This window comes from Hibiscus syriacus, unplaced genomic scaffold (genome assembly GCF_006381635.1).
Source record: "Hibiscus syriacus cultivar Baekdansim isolate YM2019G1 unplaced genomic scaffold, ASM638163v2 tig00117040_pilon, whole genome shotgun sequence".
Lineage (NCBI taxonomy): Eukaryota > Viridiplantae > Streptophyta > Magnoliopsida > Malvales > Malvaceae > Hibiscus > Hibiscus syriacus.
The window spans coordinates 184,144-211,367 of NW_024063535.1; the positions used below are offsets into that span (position 1 = coordinate 184,144).

Sequence of the window (27,224 nt, forward strand, 5' to 3'; positions counted from 1 at the left end):
ATATATTTTTATTATATTAAATTAATATATTTATATATTTTTTTTATATTAAATTAATAATAAAATATATATTTTTATATTAATTTAAAATATATTTTTAAAATATTTTAACTTAAAATATAAATTTTATCTTTATCATCAGTTAAAATTTATTTGACAAAATACCTTAACTTAAAATATATTTAAATATTTTATTATTAATTTAATATAAATATATATATTTTATTATTAATTTAATATAAAAAATATATATTTAAATATATTTTAAGTTAAAATATTTTAAAAAATATTTTTAAGTGATGACAAAGATAAAATATATATTTTTACATTAAAATAAAAATAAATATATTTAATAAGTTAAGAAAAATAAAATATATTTAATAAGTTAAAACAAAAATAAAAGATAATTTTAAATTTTAAGATATATAAAATATTATTTAATTTTGAGTAAAACATTTATATATTAAGGTACAATATATATATATTATTTGTTGTCCAAAGCATATCAAATGATTGCCTTAGCTCAATAGTTTGATTTCTAATATTCCAGCCAAGTAACCTGAGCTCAATTCTTCTCACCCACCTTTTGTGCGGATGTATTTTCTTTAAACCAGAGGGTGACACATGTTACCCTCTGATTGGAGGAAAATAAATCTATTAAATTAAAAATAAATTAAAATAAATTTAGTCATCAAATCGAATAAAAACAGATGTCATGACATGTTTCACCAATGACACGTGACCCTCCTGATTCAATGGTTAAGTTTATTTTAATTTATTAAAATTAGGATCAAATTGAAAGAATATATAAGTTATAGAGATCAATTGCGAATTATACCAAAATGTTTTAACGGCCACGTCACCAACTCTTTAAAAAGTAACGGTCGGTGGCTTGATTGAAATATTTAAATAGTTTGGTGGTTTGATTGATTCAATTGAAATTTCGGTGGTCAAATTGATTTTTTACCATAGTTTAGTGTTCTCCATGTAGTTTACCCTATTTATTATCATTGGAGGATGATGAATGATATCTGAAGGGATGGGCATAAGACCCGAACTCGACATGTTTACGACTCGATTTCTTTTTTAAAAAAAAAAATTGGGTTCGGGTCGGGTCAAATTCGGGTTTAGGGTGAAAATACTTGACTCGACCATGAAAAAATAAGTTTATCTTATATATTTAGGAATAACTACAATAATACCTCTCTATATATTATTTTTTCAACTATATCACTATTTTATTGAATAAAAATAATATTTTTTATTATTTCGAGTCGTGTTTTGATTTTATTTTAAAAAGTCGGGTCGGATCAAATCAGGTGGAGGGTATATATTATGCTGGTCGGATTGACCAAAAATTTGACCGAACCCGACCCATGTCCGTTCCTAGATATCTGTGAGAGAAAAGGATTTTCCAGGTTACTAAAATTCCCATGTCCCATGTTCAGCAAGGATGAAAAACAAAGGCCATAGTTGTCTTCTTTGACAAGTAAAACTACCCCGGTTTAGCCGTCAGCCCGTCACTTCCACAGACATGTTTTTCTTCATTTAAGATTGCTGTTATCATAGCTACCGAGAAACACAACGCTTAATCGCTGTGAAGTATCTTGCATTTGTAGCCATGAAGATCGAGAACATCAATCCCAGGTGGTTCAAGTTTTCAGTGTTGTTCTTGTTCATGTGTTTGTCTCATGAATCCCATGTCTGCTTTGCAGTTGATACCATCTCCACTAACCAATCTCTTTCTGGCAACCAAACCATTGTCTCAGCTGGCGGAGTCTTCGAGCTTGGTTTCTTCAGATCGGGAAATTCCTTCAACTATTATATAGGGACGTGGTACAAGAAGGTCTCCCGGTTCACTCCAGTTTGGATTGCAAACAGAGAAAAACCAGTCCATGATATATATTCTTCGGTTTTGAAAATCTCTGATGGTAACTTGGTTCTGTTCAACGAGTCCCGAGTGCCAATTTGGTCTACAAATGTAAGCTCCGGCCCAGCCATCTCGAGTTCAGTAGTAGCAGTGCTTTTGGACGACGGAAATCTTGTTTTGCGAGACGGACTGAATTCGATTTCGTCGACGATACTGTGGCAAAGTTTTGATCATCCAACAGACACCTGGCTGCCGGGAAGTAAGCTTAGATTCAATAAACGAACCAATCAAAGCCAACGTATTATTTCATGGAGAAGTCATGATGATCCTGCACCAGGTCTATACTCTCTTGAGATAGATCCAGTAGAAGCTAATCATATTGTTATGGTATGGAACAGGTCCCGACCTTACTGGACCAGTGGAGCTTGGGATCAACAGACAATGAGCTTCAGCTTAGTTCCAGAAATGAGAATGGCATCACTGTCGAATTCGACCTACAACTTCATCTATTTTTCAGAAGAGAATGAAAGCTATTTCCTTTATTATTTTTATAATTCTTCTACTACAGCTAAACTTTTCATGGATGTGTCGGGACAGCTTCAGCAGATGTCATGGTTGGAAGATATGGAGCAGTGGATGGTGCAATTTTCACAACCAAGACAGCAATGTGGGGTATATGCTTTGTGTGGGGCTTTTGGCAGCTGCAATGAGATAGGTCTACCTTTCTGTAGTTGTTTGAGAGGTTTCCATCCCAAATCGGAAACCAATTGGAATCTGAGCGATTTTTCCGATGGGTGTGAGAGGACAACCAGGCTGCAATGCGAGGAGGATCCGAACTTTGTTACCGGAAAGACCGATAAATTCCTGGAAAGTCCCAATGTAAAATTGCCTGAACGTGCACAGGCTATGAGCGTTGGGAGCATGTTGGAATGTGAATCCGCTTGCCTTGAGTATTGCAATTGCACTGCTTATGCTTATGATAGTGATGGCTGTCGAATTTGGATGACAGAACTCTTGGATCTGCAACAATATTCGGGGGATACTAGCGATGGCAGAACTATATATATCCGATTAGCGGCATCTGAGTTTCGGAGTTCGAGCAACAATAATGGGATCATTATTGGAGCAGTTGCAGGGGGGGTTGGTTTAGTCCTATGCCTTGTGATATTTGCAATCTTGAGATGGAGGAGGCGGAGAATGATAAATCCGACAGTTGAAGGTTCGCTTCTAGCTTTTGGATATCGGGATTTACAGAGTGCAACGAAGAATTTTTCTGAAAAACTTGGGGGAGGAGGTTTCGGTTCCGTTTTCAAAGGAAGGCTGCCGGACTCGAGTATCATAGCAGTGAAACAGCTTGAGGGCATCAGTCAGGGAGAGAAGCAGTTTCGGTCAGAAGTGAGCACGATCGGGACTGTTCAACATGTTAATCTAGTACGGCTTCGTGGATTCTGCTCCGAAGGTATGAGGAAGTTGTTGGTCTACGATTACATGCCGAATGGTTCTTTGGATGCCCATTTGTTCCTTGAAGATAATTCTAAACCCCTAGCTTGGAAAACAAGGTACCAGATTGCACTCGGCACGGCTAGAGGCTTAACTTATCTTCACGAGAAATGCAGAGATTGTATTATTCATTGCGACATCAAGCCGGAGAACATTCTTTTGGATGCCGAACTCTGTCCCAAAGTCGCAGATTTCGGCCTGGCAAAGCTCATCGGTCGGGAGTTCAGCAGGGTCCTGACAACTATGAGAGGCACAAGAGGCTATATTGCACCAGAGTGGATTTCTGGAGTCGCCATTACAGCTAAAGCCGATGTCTACAGCTACGGGATGATGCTGTTTGAGATTGTATCGGGTAGGAGAAACTCTGAACAGAATGAAGAAGGAAAGGTTGGATTCTTTCCAACTTCAGTCGCTCGCGCAATAACCCAAGACGGTGATGTCCTTAGCCTATTAGACCCCGGATTGAATGAAGATGCTCCCGTCGACGAGATATCGAGAATATGTAAAGTGGCGTGTTGGTGTGTCCAAGATGATGAAACTCACAGGCCTTCAATGGGTCAGGTCGTTCAGATCCTAGAGGGTGTTTTGGACGTGAACGTGCCTCCGGTTCCAAGGTCCCTACTAGTGCTCGCAAACAACACGGAGCATATAATCTTCTTCACAGAGTCATCTTCAAGCCCGAGTTCACAAACACCGAGCAACTCTTCAAATGCGTCTTCTTAAGCTTAGAGCAACACATCATCGATGAGTTCATGAATCTCGAACAACTTTGTCTTTGAAATAAGTTAAGGTAGTTAGGTTTGTTCACGTTAATATATACAAATCCAGTGTTATTTTTCCATTAGTTTCCTGATACGCAAGCCACTGTCATTAATAATTATACCACAAGCTATCAAAACTATATTAATTAAAATGTATAAAATTATTCCATTATTGGAGTTCGGTGCATCACTGGCCTTAACATCGTTTAAGCTCAGATGAGCTACTATGATCACATGGCTAAATTAATAAATTAAATATGTTTAAATATTAGTAATACTTCTATTAATTTAAAAAGAAAATTGAACGCTAGAAAGAGGGCTTGAGCCTCCGACCATTTGGTTAACAGCCACACGCACTAACCATCTGAGCTATTTCAGCCGTACTATTCCACAATAAATAATTGCAGATTAGAAAAACTCATTTATATAATATTACTAACATAAATTATTATTTTATATATTGATAGTGCATAAGTTTGTTTCCACAATAACTTTTAATCTATTATCATTTATATTAAATTAATCTTTTAATGAGTTATTATTCTATCCGATATGATTATTACACCCTCAGTTTTGAAAAATAAGTTTAATTTATTGGAGAAAAATTGTATGCAATTTTTTGTGTCCAGGAATATTATAATTTTGATTCATATTAACTTTTTTTATGTGATATTTTAATTATTTTTTCAGATTGTATTTATATAGAGTCTAAGCTTATTTTATAATTTCTATAATTTATGCTGGTGAATTAATTTAAATAAGAATTAGATTATTGTTTCAATCATACTTTAATATAATTGATGCTACATTAATATAATTAATATAAACGTGATCATCAAAATTTTATTTTAATTTCTTGAGTAAGAGTCTATGAGACATATTATACTGTTTTTAATAGTAATACGAAATCTTTTTATCCTAAAGAAAAGATCAAATAATCTAAACCACTGGACAAGTTTTCAATTCACCTTCCAGTAATGAGACCGCCGCTGGAGCTTACTTGCAGGTTGCTGATCTTATCTTGAACTGCAATATTTTTTTTCTTCATTTAAGATTGCTGTTATCATAGCTACCGAGAAACACAACGCTTAACCGCTGTGAAGTATCTTGCAGTTGTAGCCATGAAGATCGGGAACATCAATCCCAGGTGGTTCATGTTTTCAGTGTTGTTCTTGTTCATGTGTTTGTCTCATGAATTCCATGTCTGCTTCGCAGTTGATACCATCTCCACTAACCAATCTCTTTCTGGCAACCAAACCAAGTTGTCTCAGCTGGCGGAGTCTTCGAGCTTGGTTTCTTCAGAACGGGAAATTCCTCCAACTATTATATAGGGACGTGGTACAAGAAGGTCTCCCGGTTCACTCCAGTTTGGGTTGCAAACAGAGAAAAACCAGTGCATGATATATATTCTTCGGTTTTGAAAATCTCTGATGGTAACTTGGTTCTGTTCAACGAGTCCCGAGTGCCAATTTGGTCTACAAATGTAAGCTCCGGCCCAGCCATCTCGAGTTCAGTAGTAGCAGTGCTTTTAGACGACGGGAATCTTGTTTTGCGAGACGAACTGAATTCGATTTCGTCGACGATACTGTGGCAAAGTTTTGATCATCCGACAGACACCTGGCTGCCGGGAAGTAAGCTTAGATTCAATAAACGAACCAATCCAAGCCAACGTATTATGTCATGGAAAAGTCATGATGATCCTGCACCAGGTCTGTTCTCTTTTGAAATAGATCCTGCAGAGACTAATAAAGTCTCTTTAGTATGGAACAGGTCCCAATTTTACTGGTTCAGTGGAGCTTGGGATCCACAGACAATGAGCTTCAGCTTAGTTCCAGAAATGAGAATGGCATCGCTGTCGAATTCGACCTACAACTTCAGCTATTCTTCAGAAGAGAACGAAAGCTATTTCCTTTATTATTTTTATAACTCTTCTACTATAGCTAAACTTTTCATGGATGTGTCGGGACAGCTTCAGGAGATGTCATGGTTGGAAGATATGGAGCTAGGCTTGTAAATGAACTGAACGTTCAGCGAACCGTTCTTGAACCGTGCGGCAAGAAGTTTGTTTATGTGCGTTTATTTATTAAATGAACGAACATGAACAAGATTTTGTGTTCGTTTAATTAAATGAACGAACATGAACATATGTCTCGTTCGTTCATTTACGTTCGTGAACGTTCGATTATGTTCGTTTATGTTCGTTCGGTTATGTTCGTTTATGTTCATTCATTTATGTTTAACCCAATCTTCTTAAATCAATTTTGGTGACCAATTTGTAAGTATCTTAAAAATATTAATTAATTTGATATTCTGATGACCAACTCCATAATTAACCCAATTTTATTTGGAAAACCCAACAATATTAACATGGTTTAGTTCTTTTTGAACGATCCATAAGCTGCATACCCAACACCGTCAACATCCACTGCGCCGGAACCCTATGTGACTGCGCCACCAGCTGGTTATCCGATGAGCAAAGAGGAGTCCTAGAAACCGGTTGCTTTCGAAACCAAGTCCAAAGGTGATGGATTCCGGAAGGGATGTTAAGTATTAAGCACCGTTTCTTCTACTCAAATAATCTTCTTTTCTTTCATATATAATGGAGTATTCAAATTTACAAGTAAATAGTGATCAACCAGCAACTCAAGTCAGCTTACTTTGAACTCAAGAACCCAATAATGGTGAGGCCTTATTCCATAGGTTGAGAAGTTCTTTAACGCGTTTCATCAAACAAATTTTGTGCGCCATCCGGATATGGAAGTTTAGCCAGCCGAGAATGAATGGTTTTTGATGTATGAGTTGGTGTGAACAATAAACCAACCTACTTCTCTCATCTCCCAATTTTCAACTTCTACATAACATGAAGCTAAGGACATGTTTGTTTGATCCCCAAGGATTAAGGTCGGCAATCACATGAAACACAATTTGTGTTCATATCGACTGTTGTTGAAGGAGAGAGGAAGAAAGAAAGTGGAGGAACGTTATGTAATCCCACATCAGTAGCAAACAAGCAGCTCGGGGTTGGTAACTTATATAAAAGAAGATGGGGGAGAATAGGTTTAAGCATCTTTGTGCTTGGGGCAATGTCGAGCTTGAATCAAGTTCAGAATCGAGCTTGAATCGAGCTCGAGTCTCGAGTTTTAATCGAGATCTTAATTTTTTTTGAGTTCGAGCATTTTTGAGTTCGAGTCGAGTTTCAATATTATATTTCGAGTTCGAGTCGAGCTTGATAATTTTAAGCTCGCGAGTTTTCGAGTCGAGCTGACTTTGAAAGTTTTCGAGTTCGAGTCAAGCTCAGCAATACTCGAGCTCGACTCGACTCGTTTACACCCCTAGGTAGGGTCTCCAACTTTTATGTTCATTTATGTTCATGTTCATTTATGTTCGTGTTCGTTTATGTTCGTGTTCGTTTATGTTCGTGTTCATTTAAAACGAACATGAACAAGTTATATTCCTTAATAAACGAACATGAACAAAAAAAATTTGTTCGTTTATGTTAGTGTTCGTTTATTTATTAAATGAACGAACATGAACATACCTCCGTTCGTGTGCGTTCGGTTCGTTTACAGGCCTATATGGAGCAGTGGATGGTGCAATTTTCACAACCAAGACACCAATGTGGGGTATATGCTTTGTGTGGGGCTTTTGGCAGCTGCAATGAGATATATTTGTCGTTTTGTAGTTGTTTGACTGGCTTTCTGCCGACTTCTCAACAGAATTGGAACCAACAGGTTTATTCTGATGGTTGTGTAAGGAAGACGAAACTGCGATGCTGGTGTCGGTGTCGGAATCGGGGACCGATTTTTAGAGAGCCGCAATACAATTTTCCCTACACATCCACAGACTATGATGGATGTTAGCAGCATGGAATGCAAGTCAACCTGTCTAAAAAATTGCAATTGCACTGCCTATGCTTTTGAGAACAATCAGTGCTCAATCTAGATAGGAGATCTCTTGAATCTGCAACAACTTGGACAAGAGGATAATATAGGGAAAGTTCTGTATATCAAGTTAATCGTTGATAATGAATCTAGTCCCACAAATAAGAAGAAGGTGATTGTAGTTGCGATTGCGGTTTCAACTGGACTACTCCTTTTAGGCCTTATGATGTTCATAATGTTGAAAAAATAAAAAAAACCACATGGGCTACTAGATAACAATCGGTGGCTTTGAAAAAAAATAATTAGCCAATTTTGTTGAATATTTGCTAAAGGGGATAATTAAATTTAATCACTATACTTTAGGGTATTTACAAGATTAGTCCTTAAGCTTCACCTATAAATACCCTATCCCATTTAGTTTCAAAATCATCCCAAACTATTCTAACTTTCTTCTAATACTAGAGAATTTAGAGAGTTTCTTGAGAGTTATTTTCTCCTTTTTATCAAGAGAGAATTATCATTGTTTTCTCCTTGGTAGATGGAGAGAAGTTGTAATTCCTATTTTCTCATAGTGAAATTCTTCTACCGTTGCCCGTGGTTTTTACCCTATATTATTTAGGGGTTTTCCACGTAAATTTTGTGTCTCTTTTATCTTCATTTTTATTTTCTCAAATTATTACTTGCGATTTTGCTCTATCCGATAGTCGTCTTCCGCAACAATTGGTATCTGAGCCAGATTAGAGTGTATAATATCTGCTTATTGTCTTTGTGGTTGCCACTAAAAGGTGGATCCTCCAACATAAGAAAGTAAGAAGGTATTACCCATTGTTTGAAGGTTCCAAAGAACTATTCACGATAGTGAAATAGTGGGAGCTATCCGTAAAAGAAGCTATGGCAACGAAATTTGATATTGAAAAATTCAATGGGAGAAATTTCTCATTGTGGAAATTGAAAATGAAGGTCATCCTAAGGAAAGACGGGTTGTCTAGCAGCTATCAGTAAAAGGCCGATAGATTTCATAGATGACAACAAATGGATCGAGATGGACGGGAATGCTATGACAAACTTTCATATAGCATTAGCAGATGAAGTATTGTCAAGCAACGAGGAGAAGAAGACAGCTAAGGAGATATGGGATCATCTCACCAAACTGTACGAGGCCACATCACTGCACAATAAAATTTTCCTTAAGAGAAAATTGTACACACTCCGGATGCCATAATCTACTTCAGTGACGGAGCACTTAAATACACTGAACACTTTATTTTCTCAGCTTACAACCTTAAGCTGTAAAATAGGAGAACAAGAACGTGTTGAACTTCTACTTCAAAGTCTATTAGATTCGTATGATCAACTCATCATCAACTTGACAAACAGTAATGTCACCAGTCTAGTCTTCGATGATATTGCAGCTGATGTTCTACAAGAAGAAAATCGGCGCAAGAACAAGGAAGACAAACAAGTAAATCTGCAACAAGCAGAAGCATTGACAACGATGAGAGGGAGATCAACAGAATGTGGCCAAAGCAGTAGTCACAAACATGGTAGTTCAAAGTCAAGAAGCAAGAAGAATTTAAAGTGCTACAACTGTGGAAAGAATGGTCACTTGAAGAAGGATTGTTGGAGTCTAAATAAAAACTCCAATCCACAAGGCAATACCGCAAACACTTCAGATGATGGAGATACTCTATACTGTGAAGCGTCAACCACCGTGAAAGGTAGAAAGAGATATGCATATATATGGCTCATTGATTCAGGAGCAACATATCACATGACCTCAAGAAGAGAATGGTTCCATCATTATGAACCTGTCTCAGAAGGATCTGTGTATAGTTGCAATGATCATGCCTTAGAGATCGTTGGCGTGGGAACTATCAAATTGAAGATGTATGATGGAACAATTAAAGTTGTTCGAGATGTACGGCACGTGAAAGGCTTGAAGAAAAATTTATTATCCTACGAATTGTTGGATAATAATGTAAGCAAGATTGAAACACGGAAATGAATCATGAAGGTGTTCCGTGGAGCGTTTGTGGTGCTGAAAGGCGAAAAGATAGCAACAAACTTATACATGCTAAAGGGAGAGACTGTGCTAGAAGTAGAAGCCTCTGTTGCCTCATGTAATTCAGATTCTGCAATGTTATGGCATCAGAAACTTGGACACATGTCAGAACAAGGAATGAAAGTCATTGTGGAGCAAAAGCTACTTCCAGGCTTAACAAAGGTATCACTGTCTTTGTGTGAGCATTGTATAACAAGTAAGCAACACCGATTAAAATTTAATACGTCAAATTCTAGAGGCAAAAGTGTTCTAGAATTGGTTCACTCTGACGTATGTCAAGCACCAATTACATCCCTAGGCGGAGCAAAATACTTTCTCATTTATTGATGACTACTCCAGAATATGTTAGGTATACCCTATTAAGAAGAAGTCAGATGTGTTTTCCACTTTCAAAAACTTTAAAGCGCGGGTGGAACTTGATTCTGGAAATAAGATCAAGTGTTTCAGAACAGATAATGGAGGAGAATACACAAGTGAATAATTTGATGACTTTTGTAAGAAAGAATGCATCAAAAGACAGTTCACAGTGGTGAACACTCCTCAACAAAATGGAGTGGCAGAGCGGATGAACAGAACCTTGTTAGAAAGAACAAGAGCAATGTTGAGGGATGCAGACCTAGAAAAATCATTCCGGGCAGATGCTATCAATACCGCCTGTTATTTGGTGAATTGAGCTCCATCAACTGCAATAGAGCTGAAGACACCAATGGAGATGTGGACTGGTAAACCAGCTGATTATTTAAACCTCCATGTATTTAGAAGTATAGTGTACGTGATGTACAACTCCCAAGAAATTTCAATGTTGGATCCAAAATCCAGGAAATGCAAATTCTTGGGGTATGCTGATGGTGTAAAGGGGTATCGCTTGTGGGATCCTACTGCCCACAAAGTAATCATCAGCAGGGATGTTATCTTTGTAGAAGATAAACTACAAAGAAAAGAAGACGATGATAGCGCTGAAAAGTCAGAGACTACACAAATACATGTGGAAAATGAGGTTGAACAATGAGATTCTTCTGAAGCAGAACCAGAACATGATGAACAAGAACCAGAGAGTTCTGAAGCTCCAACAACTCGTAAATCAGATCGTGTGAGAAGACGTCCCAATTGGCGCTCAGATTATGTTATAGAAGGTAATATTGCATACTGCCTTTTAATAGAGGACTGTGAGCCATCAACATACCAGGAGGCAATAAACAGCTCAGATACTTCACTGTGGATGATGGCGATGCAAGAAGAAATTGAAGCCCTTCATAAAAATAATACATGGGACCTTGTGCCATTACCACAAGGAATGAAGCCAATTGGTAATAAATGGGTCTTCAAAATCAAGCGAAATTATGACGATCAAGTGGAGAGGTATCGTGCAAGACTAGTGGTCAAAGGATATGCTCAAAAAGAAGGTATTGATTTCAATGAAATATTTTCTCCTATGTTCGACTAGCAACAGTTCGAGTAGTTTTGGCAATGTGTGCTACATTGAACTTACATCTAGAGCAGCTAGATGTTAAAACATATTTTCTTCATGGAAATCTTGAAGAAGAGATTTATATGCTCCAGCTTGAAGGTTTTGAAGAAAAAAAATGAAGAACTTGGTTTGCAGGTTGAACAAATCTCTGTACGGTCTAAAGCAGGCGCTGAGGTGTTGGTATAAGAGATTTGATTCCTTTATTATGTGCCTTGGATACAACAGACTTAATACAGGCCCTTGTGCTTATTTCAAGAGGTCAGGTGATAACGATTTTGTTATATTATTGTTGTATGTGAATGACATGTTGGTTGCAGGACCCAACAAAGATCATATTGAATAATTGAAGGCACAACTGGCTAGGGAATTTGAAATGAAGGACTTGGGATCAGCAAAAAAGATTCTAGGATGCAAATTCACCGAGACAGAAGTAATAAGAAGATTTGGCTTTCACAAAAGAATTACTTGAAGAAGATCTTATCACGATTCAGCATGCAAGATTGTAAGTCAACTTCTACCCCTCTTCCTATTAACTTCAAATTATCCTCTAGTATGAGTCCTAGCAGTGAAGAAGAGAGGATGGAGATGTCTCGAGTGCCTATGCATCGGTAGTGGGAAGTTTAATGTTCGCTATGATATGCACAAGACCAGACCTTGCACAAGCAGTGGGAGTGGTTAGTCGGTACATGGCGAATCCAGGCAAAGAGCATTGGGATACAGTAAAGAGGATCCTGAGATACATCAAAGGTACCTCAAATGTTTCATTATGTTACGGAGGATCAAACTTACTAATAAATGGGTATGTAGATTCTGACTATGCAGGAGATTTGGATAAAAGTAAATCTACTACATGATATGTGTTCAAAGTTGCTGGTAGAGCTGTAAGCTGGGTTTTAAAATTGCAGTCAGTTGTGCCTATATCCACAACAGAGGCATAATATGTAGCAGCTACATAAGCCAATAAATAAGCAATTTGGTTGAAGATGCTATTGGAGGAGTTTGGGCACAATCAAGAGTATGCCTCTCTGTTTTGTGACAGTCAAAGCGCCTTGCATCTAGCAAGGAATCCAACATTTCATTCAAGGACAAAACACATACGAGTTCAGTACAATTTCATTCGTGAAAAGGTGGAAGAAGGGACGGTAGATATGTAGAAGATCCATACCAAAGACAACATAGCAGATTTCATGACTAAGGCGATCAATGCTGATAAATTTACTTGGTGTCGATCCTCTTGTGGCCTGTCAGAAACGTAAGCAACATGATGGTACAAAGTAGAAATAATGGTGTGAAGATATGATTGTTTCAATCAAATCTTCAAGTGTGAGATTGTTGAAAAATCAAAAAACCACATAGGCTGCTAGTTAGCAGCCGGTGGCTTTGAAAAAAAAATTATTAGCCAATTTTGTTGAATATTTTCTAAAGGGGATAATTAAATTTAGTCACTATACTTTAGGGTATTTAAAGATTAGTCCTTAAGCTTCACCTATAAATACCATATCCTATTTAGTTTTAAAACCATCCCAAATCATTCTAGCTTTCTTCTAATACTAGAGAATTTAGAGAGTTTCTTGAGAGTTATTTTCTCCTTGTTATCAAGTGAGAATTATCATTGTTTTCTCCTTGGTAGATCGAGAGAAGTTGTAATTCTTATTTTCTCATAGTGAAATTATTGTACCGTTGCCCGTGGTTTTACCCTATATTATTTAGGGGTTTTCCACGTAAATTTTGTGTCTCTTTTATCTTAATTTTTATTTTCTCAAATTATTACTTACGATTTTACTCTATCTGATAGCCGTCTTCCGCAACACATAATCATGAAACTGAGGAGGAGAACGATCATCGGTCCAGAATTCAGAAAAGACTCACTTGTGGCTTTTAGATATAAAGATTTACAGAAGGTAACCAAGAATTTCTCTGAAAAGATAGGAAAAGGAGGCTTTGGTTCTGTTTTCAAAGGGACATTGCCAGATAGAAGTGTTGTAGCAGTTAAGAAGCTTGAGAGCATCAACCAGGGAGAGAAACAATTACGTACCGAGGTCGGTACAATCGGAAAGATCAATCATGTTAATCTAGTTCGTCTTCGTGGATTCTGCTACGAATGTTCAAGGAAGTTGTTGGTTTCTGATTTCATGCCAAAAGGATCATTGGACAAACATCTTTTCCGTGCCAAAGATTCAGAACCTCTAGACTGGAAAACAAGATACCAAATTGCTCTTGGTGCAGCAAGAGGCTTGGCTTATCTCCATGACAATTGTGTAGACAGTATCATTCAATGTGACATCAAGCCAGAAAACATTCTTTTAGATGTCGACAATTGTTCGAAATTGTCGGATTTCGGCCTAGCAAAGCTTATAGGACGAGAGTTTAGTCGGGTCCTGACGACCATGAGAGGAACAGTGGGTTATCTTTCGCCAGAATGGATTTCAGGAGTTGCTATAACACCCAAAGGTGATGTCTACAGCTTCGGGATGATGCTTTTGGAACTCATATCGGCAAAGAGAAACTTCGAACCAACAAACGATAAAGAAGGTGGTACGTTATTCCCAGTTTGGGCTGCTAGTCAAGTCACCGAAGGCGTGTGTGTCCTCAAACTCCTAGACAGCAGACTGAATGGAAATGCTGATTTAGAAGAGGTGTCCAGGATTTATAAAGTAGCTTGTTGGTGTATCCAGGATAATAAAATCCATAGGCCATCAATGAGTCAGGTAGTACAGATCTTGGAAGGATTTTTCGATGTAAGCCTGCCCCCGATGCCGCGATTTCTTGGAGAAATGATCAATGATCGGAGCACAGATTTTTCTTCATCGATTTAACCATAAGCGTCAGCTCAATGGAACAGGCCATCAACCGGTGCATTTGCAAATGCAATCCCCAGTGCATGCAGTCATTTATCAACCAACACAATCCTTGTTTCCTTTTTGTGTGTGTTTTACAACTCGCTTTAAGTCTTTTACTTGATTGTCCCTATGTTGTAAGATTGGCTTGAAAAATGTCATGGGATCTGTGCATCCATTTCCTACTTGTAATGGACTGGAAAAGGTTGGTCCAATTATCAATGTATCCCTTCCTTCATGATACTTAATTTGTCCTTTACACACATTACAATTTTTAGTACAAATTACATTTCAGTAATATTATATTAATTATAATTGTGATTTTTAAATTTTTTTATTCAAAAGAATTATTTGATCAATCATTTTATTGTATTATTTGTGAGAGAGTTTTGTGATTCTATATAAATCAATTTATTTAAAGAATATTATAAGTGTGTTATTGAATGCTTAGAATATTGCATTTACAAGTGTTAAATAATTAGTGGGAATTATTTAAGAGATAAATTAGCTAAGATAATATCATAAAGAACATCTACAACTAATGTGTAATAAAGTTAAGAATCCATATTTTTTATATTAAAAATATTATAAAATGTTTCTCTCCGACTAAAATTCCGTAAAATTTGTTGATCTAAATTGCATAAAAAACTATTATAATTTTCTTTATATTTTAATTTTTATTTTTTCATCCAAAGCTTAATCATTATTCGATAAAATTCCACTATGCCTTTTCGTATCTCGGCATATTCATTACTTTTCTTACTGCTAATACTATTGCTTAACGAGTTTAGCAGCTCATCAGCAATTCAAACTCGATTCGGTCAAAATTCGATAAACGGTCGACTCGAGTTGGCTCGACTTGAATTCAAACTCGACTCAAGACCTTAACAAGCTGAGCCGAGTAAAATCTAACTCGACTCGATAAGTTCGCGAGTAACTCGTTAATTTTTTAAAACATATTTTTAATAATTACTTCAAAATTATTTCATTCAAACGACAGAGAAAGAAGATGAATAATATGCCACCAAGGTGAATTATCCGAAGACACATCTGAATTATCCCATCCCGAGGATCAGATGAAAGTGGAACCGGATTTCTCAAATGGTTTGACTGCTGCAAAGGTGGATGTTCAGGCAAGTCCTGAGATGGAAGCTGCTAAAAGATACATATCTTCTTTGAGTGCATCGGCAACCACCGCTCAACTGGCAAATCATAGCTTGGTTGTTATACCAATACTTAGTGGATTTGTCAGCTTGAAGGTCCTTAATCTATCAGGAAATGCAATAGGCAAGTATCTTCAACTGCAACTATTATTAGTAGTGTATTTATCTTCTATTTTGACGTCTTTTGAAGTCTTATGATTAGGAGTATGTGGAAATATTCTTTTGTATGAGTATGCTTTCTCAATATCTCTGTGTGTACTACAGCAAGGATCACTGCTGGTGCTCTTCCTCGAGGACTTCACATGTTGGATCTGTCAAGGAATAATATATCCACCATTAAGGGTTTACGTGAACTTACTCGACTTCGTGTGTTGAATCTAAGCTACAACCGGATATTTAGAATCGGTCATGGTATGCGAGGCAAACTGCAACTTGTTAGTTGTTCTATTTTCTTTGCTATACTCTTTAGCTTCCAATATTTTTGTTCTTGTAAAACTACTTTGACGCATAATTCATTGTAGGTTTGGCTTCTTGTTCCTCTCTTAAGGAGTTGTACTTGGCTGGAAACAAGATAAGCGAGGTAGAGGGTCTTATCGTCTCTTAAAATTGACGGTTTTGGATCTGCGTTTCAACAAAATCTCTACTGCCAAATGTCTCGGCCAACTCGCAGCAAACTATAAGACCTTGCAAGCCATCAGCTTGGAAGGTAACCCGGCACAGAAGAATGTAGGAGATGAATATCTGAATAAGCATTTGCAGGGCCTTCTTCCGAATTTGATTTACTTTAATCGGAAGGCTATTAAAGTGAAGGATGCTGCAGAACGATCAGTAAGGCTAGGCATCAGTAGTCATCAATTTGATCGCGGCCATAGATCAGAACACAGAGGTACAAGGAAGAATAACCTTGGCACTGCCCGTGCATCCTCTTCATCTCACAGAAGTCAAGCCACAGCTTCCCCAATGCAGTCCGGAGGCAGGCACGGGCTCCACTCTCTTCCTAGCGGGAAGAAGGCTACTACCAATCATCGGAATCATTACGTAGATCTTGATAGCAAACTTCTGAGCTTTAAATTGAAGGCTTCCATGCGAAGGGCCCAAAGCGAGGGAAGTCTGGGGCAACTGTGAAATCAGTTGCTTAGCTATACTGTGTGGTTTTAGACTATTTGATATTCGAGTTTTGATCGCAATAAATTCACTCAAGATATCTGGTGTGACCAGGCATTTTTAGAATGGATTTGCCACAATGGGATGGAAGTTCTTACAGTTCTTCCGTTATTAAGTTTCGTATATCATGTATGTGTGAAAAACAGATAATGTTCTGTATCGCCCTTTAATTCATAAGTTCATGCTTTCTCTCATTAGTTACTGAAATAGAAGCAAAACTATCAAAATCTGTTGTCAAATATCAGCCAGGTTTGCATCTGCAGAAGTTCAGGTATCAACATCGTCTGTTAGCCATGTTCTTCGAACTAAATGACCAGACTGCAGATGCTGCAGACCCCTGCTGCCCTATCCAACGATATGGTCACTTTGGTCCATAATTATGCTACATTACTAAGAATGCCAAAACTATGTCGATTCACCTATGATATCATTAACATGCTTTGGAAAGGTGAAAGGCTTATTACTAAGAAACGAAGAGAGAAACGAGTGCAGCAAACCATATACATAGGCATTGAACAGTTAATTATCGAAACAAAGCAATTAACAGGAAGTACAGAGAAAAAACCTAGAGTTCTATTACTATCCATCTGTACAAAGCATAAAGATCATCACCACACAACATTTCCACACTTCTTTTGCCACCACGAAGTTGTTGGTATACGATTTCATTCAAAAAGGATCTTTGGACAGACATCTTTAGATTCAGAATCTCTAGATTGGAAAACAAGATATCAAATTGCACTTGGTGCAGCAAGGGGCTTGGGTTATCTCCATGAGAATTGTGTAGACAATATCATTCACTCGACATCAAGCCAGAAAACATTCTTTTAGATGTCGACAATTGTCCGAAATTGGCATATTTTGGTGTTGAAAATTGGCACACCAAATTGCATCAATTGTCAACATTATGGGTGGCAATTTGGTGGCATTAATGGGGTGGCAAAATTGGTCAAATTTGGCCACCAAATTGTTGAAAATTTTGGATGGTAAAACTATGCAATTAGTCATTGTAGTTTAGGGTATTTACAAATTAGTCCTTAAAGCTTCAACTATAAATACCCTAGCTCATTTAGCTTCAAAACCATCCCAAAGCATTCTAGCTTTCTTCCAATACTAGAGAGAATTTAGAGAGTTTCTTGAGAGTTGTTTTCTCATTTTTATCAAGAGAGAATTATCATTGTTTTCTCCTTGGTAGATCGAGAGAGGTTGTAATTCCTATTTTCTCATAGTGAAATTCTTCTACCGTTGCCCGTGGTTTTTACCCTATTTTATTTAGGGGGTTTCCATGTAAATTTTGTGTCTCTTTTATCTTCATTTTTATTTTCTCAAATTATCAGTTGCGATTTTGCTCTATCCGATAGCCGTCTTCCGCAACAATTGGTATCCGAGCTAGATTAGAGTTTGTAACATATGCTTATTGTCTTTGTGGTTGCCACCAAAAGGTGGATCCTCCAACATAAGAAAGTAAAAAGTTATTACCCATTCTTTGAAGGTTCCAGAGAACTATTCACGATAGTGAAATAGTGGGAGCTATCCGTAAAAGAAGCTATGGCAACGAAATTTGATATTGAAAATTTCAATGGGAGAAATTTCTCATTGTGGAAATTAAAGATGAAGGCCATCCTGAGGAAATACGGGTGTCTAGCGGCTATCAGTGAAAGGCCGATGGATTTTGCAGATGACAGCAAATGGATCGAAATGGACGGAAATGCTATGGCAAACTTTTATCTAGCATTAGCAGATGAAGTATTGTCAAGCATCGAGGAGAAAAAGACAGCTAAGGAGATATGGGATCATCTCACCAAACTGTATGAGGCCACATCGTTGCACAATAAAATTTTCCTTAAGAGAAAATTATACACTCTCCGTATGCCAGAATCTACTTCAGTGACGGAGCACTTAAATACACTGAACACTTTATTTTCTCAGCTTACATCTTTAAGCTGTAAAATAGGAGAACAAGAATGTGCTGAACTTCTACTTCAAAGTCTACCGGATTCGTATGATCAACTCATCATCAACTTGACAAACAGTAATGTCACCAGTCTAGTCTTCGATGACGTTGCAGCTGCTGTTCTACAAGAAAAAAATCGGTACAAGAACAAAGAAGACAGACAAGTAAATCTGCAACAAGCAGAAGCGTTAACAACGATGAGAGGGAGATCAACAGAACGTGATCAAAGCAACAGTCACAAACATGGTAGATCGAAGTCGAGAAACAAGAAGAATTTAAAGTGCTATAACTTTAGAAAGAAGGTTCACTTGAAGAAGGATTGTTGGAGTCTAAATAAAAACTCCAAACCACAAGGCAATACCGCAAACACTTCAGATGATGGAGATGCTCTATGCTGTGAAGCGTCAACCACCGTGGAAGGCAGAAAAAGATTTGCAGATATATGGCTCATTGATTCAGGAGCAACATATCACATGACCTCAAGAAGAGAATGGTTCCATCATTATGAACCTGTCTCAGGAGGATCTGTGTATAGTTGCAATGATCATGCCTTAGAGATCGTTGGCATTGGAACCATCAAATTGAAGATGTATGACGGAACAATTAAAGTTGTTCGAGATGTGCGGCACGTGAAAGGCCTGAAGAAAAATTTATTATCCTACGGATTGTTGGATAATAATGCAAGCAAGATTGAAACACGGAAAGGAATCATGAAAGTGTTCCGTGGAGCGCTTGTGGTACTGAAAGGCGAAAAAATAGCTGCAAACTTATACATGCTGAAGGGAGAGACTTTGGTAGAAGCAGAAGCCTCTGTTGCCTCATTTAGTTCAGATTCGGCAATGCTATGGCATCAGAAACATGGACACATGTCAGAACAATGAATGAAAGTCCTTGTGGAGCAAAAGCTACTTCCAGGCTTAACAAAGGTATCACTTCCTTTGTGTGAGCATTGCATAACAAGTAAGCAACACCGGTTGAAATTCAACACATCAAATTCTAGAGGCAAAAGTGTTCTAGAATTGGTTCACTCTGACGTATGGAAAGCACCAGTAACGTCCCTAGGTGGAGCAAAATACTTTTTCTCATTTATTGATGACTACTCCAAGAGATGTTGGGTGCACCCTATTAAGAAGAAGTCAGACGTGTTTTCAACTTTCAAAAACTTCAAAGCGCGGGTGGAACTTGATTCTGGAAATAAGATCAAGTGTTTCAGAATAGATAATGGAGGAGAATACACAAGTGAAGAATTTGATGACTTTTGCAAGAAAGAAGGCATCAAAAGACAGTTCACAGTGGCGAACACTCCTCAACAAAATGGAGTGGCAGAGCGGATGAACAGAACCTTGTAGAAAGAACAAGAGCAATGTTGAGGGACGCAGGCCTAGAAAAATCATTCTGGGCAGAAGCAGTCAATACCGCCTGTTATTTGGTGAATCGAGCTCCATCAACTGCAATAGAGCTGAAGACACCAATGGAGATGTGGACTGGTAAAACAGTTGATTATTTAAACCTCCATGTATTTGGAAGTATTGTGTACGTGATGTACAACGCCCAATAAATTTCAAAGCTGGATCCAAAATCCAGGAAATGCAAATTCTTGGGGTATGCTGATGGAGTAAAGGAGTATCGCTTGTGGGATCCCACTGCCCGCAAAGTGATCATTAGCAGGGATGTTATCTTTGTAGAAGATAAACTACAAAGAAAAGAAGACGATGATAGCGCTGAAAAGTCAGAGACTACTCAGATACATGTGGAAAAAGAGTTTGAAGAAGGAGATTCTTCTGAAGCAGAACCAGCACATGATGAACAAGAACCAGAGAGTTCTGAAGCTCCAACAACTCGTCAATCAGATCGTGTAAGAAGACGTCCCAATTGGCACTCAGATTATGTTATAGAAGGTAATATTGCATACTGCCTTTTAATAAAGGACGGTGAGCCATAAACATACCAGGAGGCAATAAACAGCTCAGATGCTTCACTGTGGATGATAGCGATGCAAGAAGAAATCGAAGCCCTTCATAAAAATAATACATGGGACCTTGTGCCACTACCACAAGGAAGGAAGCCAATTGGTAACAAATAGGTTTTCAAAATCAAGCGAAATGGTGACGATCTAGTGGAGAGGTATCGTGCAAGACTGGTGGTCAAAGGATATGCTCAGAAAGAAGGTATTGATTTCAATGAAATTTTTTCTCCTGTGGTTCGACTAACAACAGTTCGAGTAGTCTTGGCAATGTGTGCCACATTGAATTTACATTTGGAACAGCTAGATGTTAAAACAGCTTTTCTTCATGGAAATCTTGAAGAAGAGATTTATATGCTCCAGCCTGAAGGTTTTGAAGAAGATGAAAAGAAGAACTTGGTTTGCAGGTTGAACAAATCTATGTACGGTCTAAAGCAGGCGCTGAGGTGTTGGTATAAGAGATTTGATTCCTTCATTAAGTGCCTTAGATACAACAGACTTAATACAGACCCTTGTTCTTATTTCAAGAGGTCTGGTGATAACGATTTTGTTATATTGCTGTTGTATGTGGATGACATGTTGGTTGCAGGACCCAACAAAGATCATATTGAAGAATTGAAGGAACAACTGGCTAGGGAATTTGAAATGAAGGACTTGGGATCAGCAAACAAGATTCTAGGGATGCAAATTCACCGAGACAGAAGTAATAGGAAGATTTGGCTTTCACAAAAGAATTACTTGAAGAAAATCTTGTCACGATTTAGCATGCAAGATTGTAAGCCAATTTCTACCCCTATTCCTATTAACTTCAAATTATCCTCCAGTATGAGTCCTAACAGTGAAGAAGAGAGGATGAAGATGTCTCGAGTACCGTATGCATCAGTAGTGGGAAGCTTAATGTTCGCTATGATATGCACAAGACCAGACATTGCACAAGCAGTGGGAGTGGTTAGTCGGTACATGGCGAATCCAGGCAAAGAGCATTGGAATACAGTAAAGAGGATCATGAGATACATCAAAGGGACCTCAAATGTTGCATTATGTTACGGACAAACTAATCAATGGGTATGTAGATTCTGACTATGCAGGGGATTTGGATAAAAGCAAATCTACTACAGGATATGTGTTCAAAGTTGTTGGTAGAGCTGTAAGCTGGGTTTCAAAATTACAGTCAATTGTGGCTACGTCCACAACAGAGGCAGAATATGTAGCAGCTACACAAGCCAGTAAAGAAGCAATTTGGTTGAAGATGCTATTTGAGGAGCTTGGGCACAATCAAGAGTATGTCTCTCTATTTTGTGACAGTCAAAGCGCCTTGCATCTAGCAAGGAATCCAGCATTTCATTCAAGGACTAAGCACATACGAGTTCAGTACCATTTCATTCGTGAAAAGGTGGAAGAAGGAATGGTAGATATGCAGAAGATTCATACCAAAGACAACATAGCAGATTTCATGATGAAGGCAATCAATGCTGATAAATTTACCTGGTGTCGATCCTCCTGTGGCCTGTCAGAAACGTAAGCAACATGAAAGGTACAAGGTAGAAAGAATGGTGTGAATATATGATTGTTCCAATAAAATCTTCAAGTGGGAGATTGTTGAAAATTGGCACACCAAATTGCATCAATTGTCAACATTATGGGTGGCAATTTGGTGGCATTAATGGGGTGGTAAAATTGGTCAAATTTGGCCACCAAATTGTTGAAAATTTTGGATGGTAAAACTATGCAATTAGTCATTGTAATTTAGGGTATTTACAAATTAGTCCTTAAGCTTCAACTATAAATACCCTAGCTCATTTAGCTTCAAAACCATCCCAAAGCATTCTAGCTTTCTTCCAATACTAGAGAGAATTTAGAGAGTTTCTTGAGAGTTGTTTTCTCCTTTTTATCAAGAGAGAATTATCATTGTTTTCTCCTTGGTCGATCGAGAGAGGTTGTAATTCCTATTTTCTCATAGTGAAATTCTTCTACCGTTGCCCGTGGTTTTTACCCTATTTTATTTAGGGGTTTTCTACGTAAATTTTGTGTCTCTTTTATCTTCATTTTTATTTTCTCAAATTATCAGTTGCGATTTTGCTCTATCCGATAGCCGTCTTCCGCAACATTTGGCCTAGCAAAGCTTGTAGGACGAGAGTTTATAGCCGGGTCCTACCCACCATGAGAGGGACAGTGGGTTATCTTGCACCAGAGTGGATTTCAGGAGTGGCTATAACAACCAAAGCTGATGTTTACAGCTTTGGAATGATGCTTTTGGAGCTTGTTTCGGGAAGGAGAAACTTCAAACACAAGAGTGATGAAGAAGGTACACTCTTTCCGGTTTGGGCTGCTCAGCAAGTGAGTGAAGGCAATGATCTCCTCAAACTCTTAGACAACAGGCTGAATGAAAATGCCGATTTAGAAGAGCTGTGTAGAACTTGTAAATTAGCTTGTTGGTGTATCCAAGATCATGAAATCCAAAGACCATCAATGTGTCAGGTAGTTCAGATTCTAGAAGGAATTTTGGATGTAAACCTGCCTCCAATTCCTCGATTTCTACAAGATATCAGTAATGAACAGGAGACGAGCACATATTTATCTTCACCGACGCAACCATAAGCGTCAGTTGAGAGGCGCATGCCATGCTTTAGCTTTTGCTGCTCCAAGTAGCAGCTTTTCATCTTTGAATGAGTCATTAGGCCTGGAAAAAATATACTGAAAGCACATTCGACATGTAAAATTAGCAATAAATGTATAGCTTATGCCTTTGTTTTAGCTTATGTCGTTCACCTTTGATGCCCAAACTATTCTTACAAGTTTCAGTTTCTTGATGGTAAGACTCATAGGTAGCAGAAATGTGAATTCGCTGGTTGTTTCCTTCCTGTTGACATGTCTCTGTTTTCTTTCTTTTTTCATGATTTGAATTTTTTTAATTCATTCTCATGACTGCCACTGATGCTTTCCGAGTCTAAATTTTATTTCAATTCTTGACAATCACAATTTCTTATAAGACTAACTTTTCCAGAGAGAGATATAGTTCGACATAGACTTCCTAGTGAGATGAGACAAAACATACGTAAATTATACACTAAAATTATTCTGAATTAAAATTTATTTTATTTAAGCTAATATCAATTTCTTTTAAAATAAAATAAATGTATTATATCTAAAGATCAACAACAACAACAAACTGTTACAAAGGACTAGAACATCTCACATAAAATGATACTCAACTAAATAAACCTCAATTTATACAAAATTTAAAATTTATACCATTGATCTTGTCAAACTTTCTTCTATAAAGATTACATCTAACAATCTCCTTTATAATATTTAAACCCCAAAGTTCTCACCAATAAAACTAATAAAAACCCTCTTTTTTTTTCAAATGCAGTAAATACAAGCATTTCAAGCATTGCCAGAATTAGAATTATTATTTATAATTATCAATTAATAATTCTCAATAATCATGAGTAGTATTTTGAAACTTGCGAGACGGGAGGAATACGCGGTCCAATCACGTTCAAGGTTGACCTGTTCAGAAAAGACCAATCTCTTTGACATTTCTCCTTTAAAACATCTGTGTTGTTTCCCTTGCCAGTAATCCACTTCCAGCCCTGGACAACATGAAGAATCCATGGCTGAAACTTTCTATACTTCTCCTCATGTGGCTTTCTCTCTGCAAACTCTCCTTTGGAGCAGACACCATCACAGCAAATAAATCTCTCTCCGGTAATCAAACCATTGTTTCATCCGGTGGAAACTTCGTGTTGGGATTCTTCGCACCAGGTAGCTCTTCTAACTACTACATAGGCATCTGGTACGGAAAGATCTCTGAGCAGACACCGGTTTGGGTAGCCAACAGAGATACACCAGTGCGTGATATTCACTCTTCAAAACTGAAAATATCTGATGGTAACTTGGTTTTGACCAACGGATCCCAAGTGGAAATTTGGTCCACAAATATTAGCTCAAGCAACTCAAGTTCTGTAGTTGCAGTCCTTGAAGATGCTGGGAATCTTGTTTTGCGAGATGGTCCGAATTCATCGGCACCTTTGTGGCAAAGTTTAGATCATCCCGCGCACACATGGCTTCCTGGTGGCAAGCTTAGCTTAAATAAACGAACCAATCGAAGCCAGCTTCTTACATCATGGAAAAATTCAGAAGATCCTGCTCCGGGTCTCTTCTCTCTCGAGCTAGACCCTGCTGGAGCTAATACGTATTTTATTCGGTGGAACGGTACCAGGCAGTACTGGTCGAGTGGACCTTGGGATGAACAGTTGAGGATTTTCAGAAACGTTCCTGAAATGAGATTGAATTATCTCTACAATTTCAGCTTTCTCTACAATTTCAGCTTTCATTCGGACGAAAACGAGAGTTATTTTACTTATTCGCTTCATACTAACCAGACCACATCACGATTGATTATGCATTACTCGGGGCAGATTCAGGACCAGTCATGGTTGGAAAGTAACCGGCAGTGGAATCTGTTTTGGTCGATGCCGGGTCAACAATGCCAGGTTTATGCTTTTTGTGGGTCTTTTGGCAGCTGCAATGAGATAGATCTACCTTTTTGTAGTTGTTTGAGAGGTTTCCATCCCAAATCGGAAACCAATTGGAATCTGAGCGATTTTTCCGATGGGTGTGAGAGGACAACCAGGCTGCAATGCGAGGAGGATCCGAACCTTGTTCCCGGAAAGACCGATAAATTCCTGGAAAGTCCCAATGTAAAATTGCCTGAACGTGCTCAGGCTATGAGCGTTGGGAGCATGTTGGAATGTGAATCCGCTTGCCTTGAGTATTGCAACTGCACTGCTTATGCTTATGATAGGGATGGCTGTCGAATTTGGATGACAGAACTCTTAGATCTGCAACAATATTCGGGAGATACTAGCAATGGCAGAACTATATATATCCGATTAGCGGCATCTGAGTTTCGGAGTTCGAGCAACAATAATGGGATCATTATTGGAGCAGTTGCAGGGGGGGTTGGTTTAGTCCTATGCCTTATGATATTTGTAATCTTGAGATGGAGGAGGCGGAGAATGATAAATCCGAAAGTTGAAGGTTCGCTTCTAGCTTTTGGATATCGAGATTTACAGAGTGCAACGAAGAATTTTTCTGAAAAACTTGGGGGAGGAGGTTTCGGTTCTGTTTTCAAAGGAACGTTGCCGGACTTGAGTATCATAGCTGTGAAACAGCTTGAGAGCATCAGTCAGGGAGAGAAGCAGTTTCGGTCAGAGGTGAGCACGATCGGGGCGGTTCAACATGTTAATCTAGTCCGGCTTCGTGGATTCTGCTCGGAAGGTATGAACAAGTTGTTGGTCTACGATTACATGCCGAATGGTTCTTTGGATGCCCATTTGTTCCTTGAAGATAATTCTAAACCCCTAGCTTGGAAAACAAGGTACCAGATTGCACTCGGCACGGCTAGAGGCTTAACTTATCTTCACGAGAAATGCAGAGATTGTATTATTCATTGCGACATCAAGCCGGAGAACATTCTTTTGGACGCCGAACTCTGTCCCAAAGTCGCAGATTTCGGCCTGGCAAAGCTCATCGGTCGGGAGTTCAGCAGGGTCCTGACAACTATGAGAGGCACAAGAGGTTATCTTGCACCAGAGTGGATTTCTGGAGTCGCCATTACATCTAAAGCCGATGTCTACAGCTACGGGATGATGCTGTTTGAGATTGTATCGGGTAGGAGAAACTCTGAACAGAATGAAGAAGGAAAGGTTGGATTCTTTCCAACTTCAGTCGCTCGCGCAATAACCCAAGACGGTGATGTCCTTAGCCTATTAGACCCCCGATTGAACGAAGATGCTCCCGTCGACGAGATATCGAGAATATGTAAAGCGGCTTGTTGGTGTGTCCAAGATGATGAAACTCACAGGCCTTCAATGGGTCAGGTGGTTCAGATCCTAGAGGGTGTTTTGGACGTGAACGTGCCTCCGGTTCCAAGGTCCCTACAAGTGCTCGCAAACAACACGGAGCATATAATCTTCTTCACAGAGTCATCTTCAAGCCCGAGTTCACAAACACCGAGCAACTCTTCAAATGCGTCTTCTTAAGCTTAGAGCAACACATCATCGATGAGTTCATGAATCTCGAACAACTTTGTCTTTGAAATAAGTTAAGGTAGTTAGGTTTGTTCACGTTAATATATACAAATCCAGTGTTGTTTTTCCATTAGTTTCCTGATACGCAAGCCACTGTCATTAATAATTATACCACAAGTTATCAAAACTATATTAATTAAAATGTAGAAAATTATTCCATTATTGGAGTTCGGTGCATCACTGGCCTTATCATCGTTTAAGTTCAGATGAGCTATTATGATCACATGGCTAAATTAATAAATTAAATGTGCTTAAATATTAGTAATACTTCTATTGATTTAGAAAGAAAATCGAACGCTAGAAGGAGGGCTTGATCCTCCGACCTTGTGGTTAACAACAGCACGCTCTAACCAACTGAGCTATTTCAGCCGTTGATGTTGTTTTCATTTTAATAATAAATAATCAATTTTATTCAAATGAGCTATTACACAATAAATAACTGCAGATTAAAGTCGCTTATGAAGGAAGAAAAACTCATTTATATAATATTACTAACATAAATT

At 38.1% G+C, this 27,224-nt stretch overlaps 2 protein-coding genes and 1 pseudogene across 2 annotated transcripts; all 3 read left to right on the plus strand.

Annotated features, from left to right (window-relative positions):
• Positions 1–1,621: 1,621 nt before the first annotated feature.
• On the plus strand, positions 1,622–4,183 carry LOC120197024 (G-type lectin S-receptor-like serine/threonine-protein kinase At2g19130). Its single transcript, XM_039198669.1, has one exon. It carries the CDS (start codon positions 1,622–1,624, stop codon positions 4,091–4,093), a length of 2,472 nt encoding a protein of 823 aa, XP_039054600.1. The 3' UTR covers positions 4,094–4,183.
• Positions 4,184–5,108: 925 nt separating this feature from the next.
• LOC120197025 lies at positions 5,109–23,445 on the plus strand (annotated as a pseudogene).
• A 742-nt stretch (positions 23,446–24,187) lies between these two features.
• Positions 24,188–26,794, plus strand: LOC120197002 (G-type lectin S-receptor-like serine/threonine-protein kinase At2g19130). The gene has a single exon (XM_039198656.1). The coding sequence runs from the start codon at positions 24,229–24,231 to the stop codon at positions 26,671–26,673; it is 2,445 nt and encodes an 814-aa protein (XP_039054587.1). The 5' UTR covers positions 24,188–24,228; the 3' UTR covers positions 26,674–26,794.
• Positions 26,795–27,224: the final 430 nt, after the last annotated feature.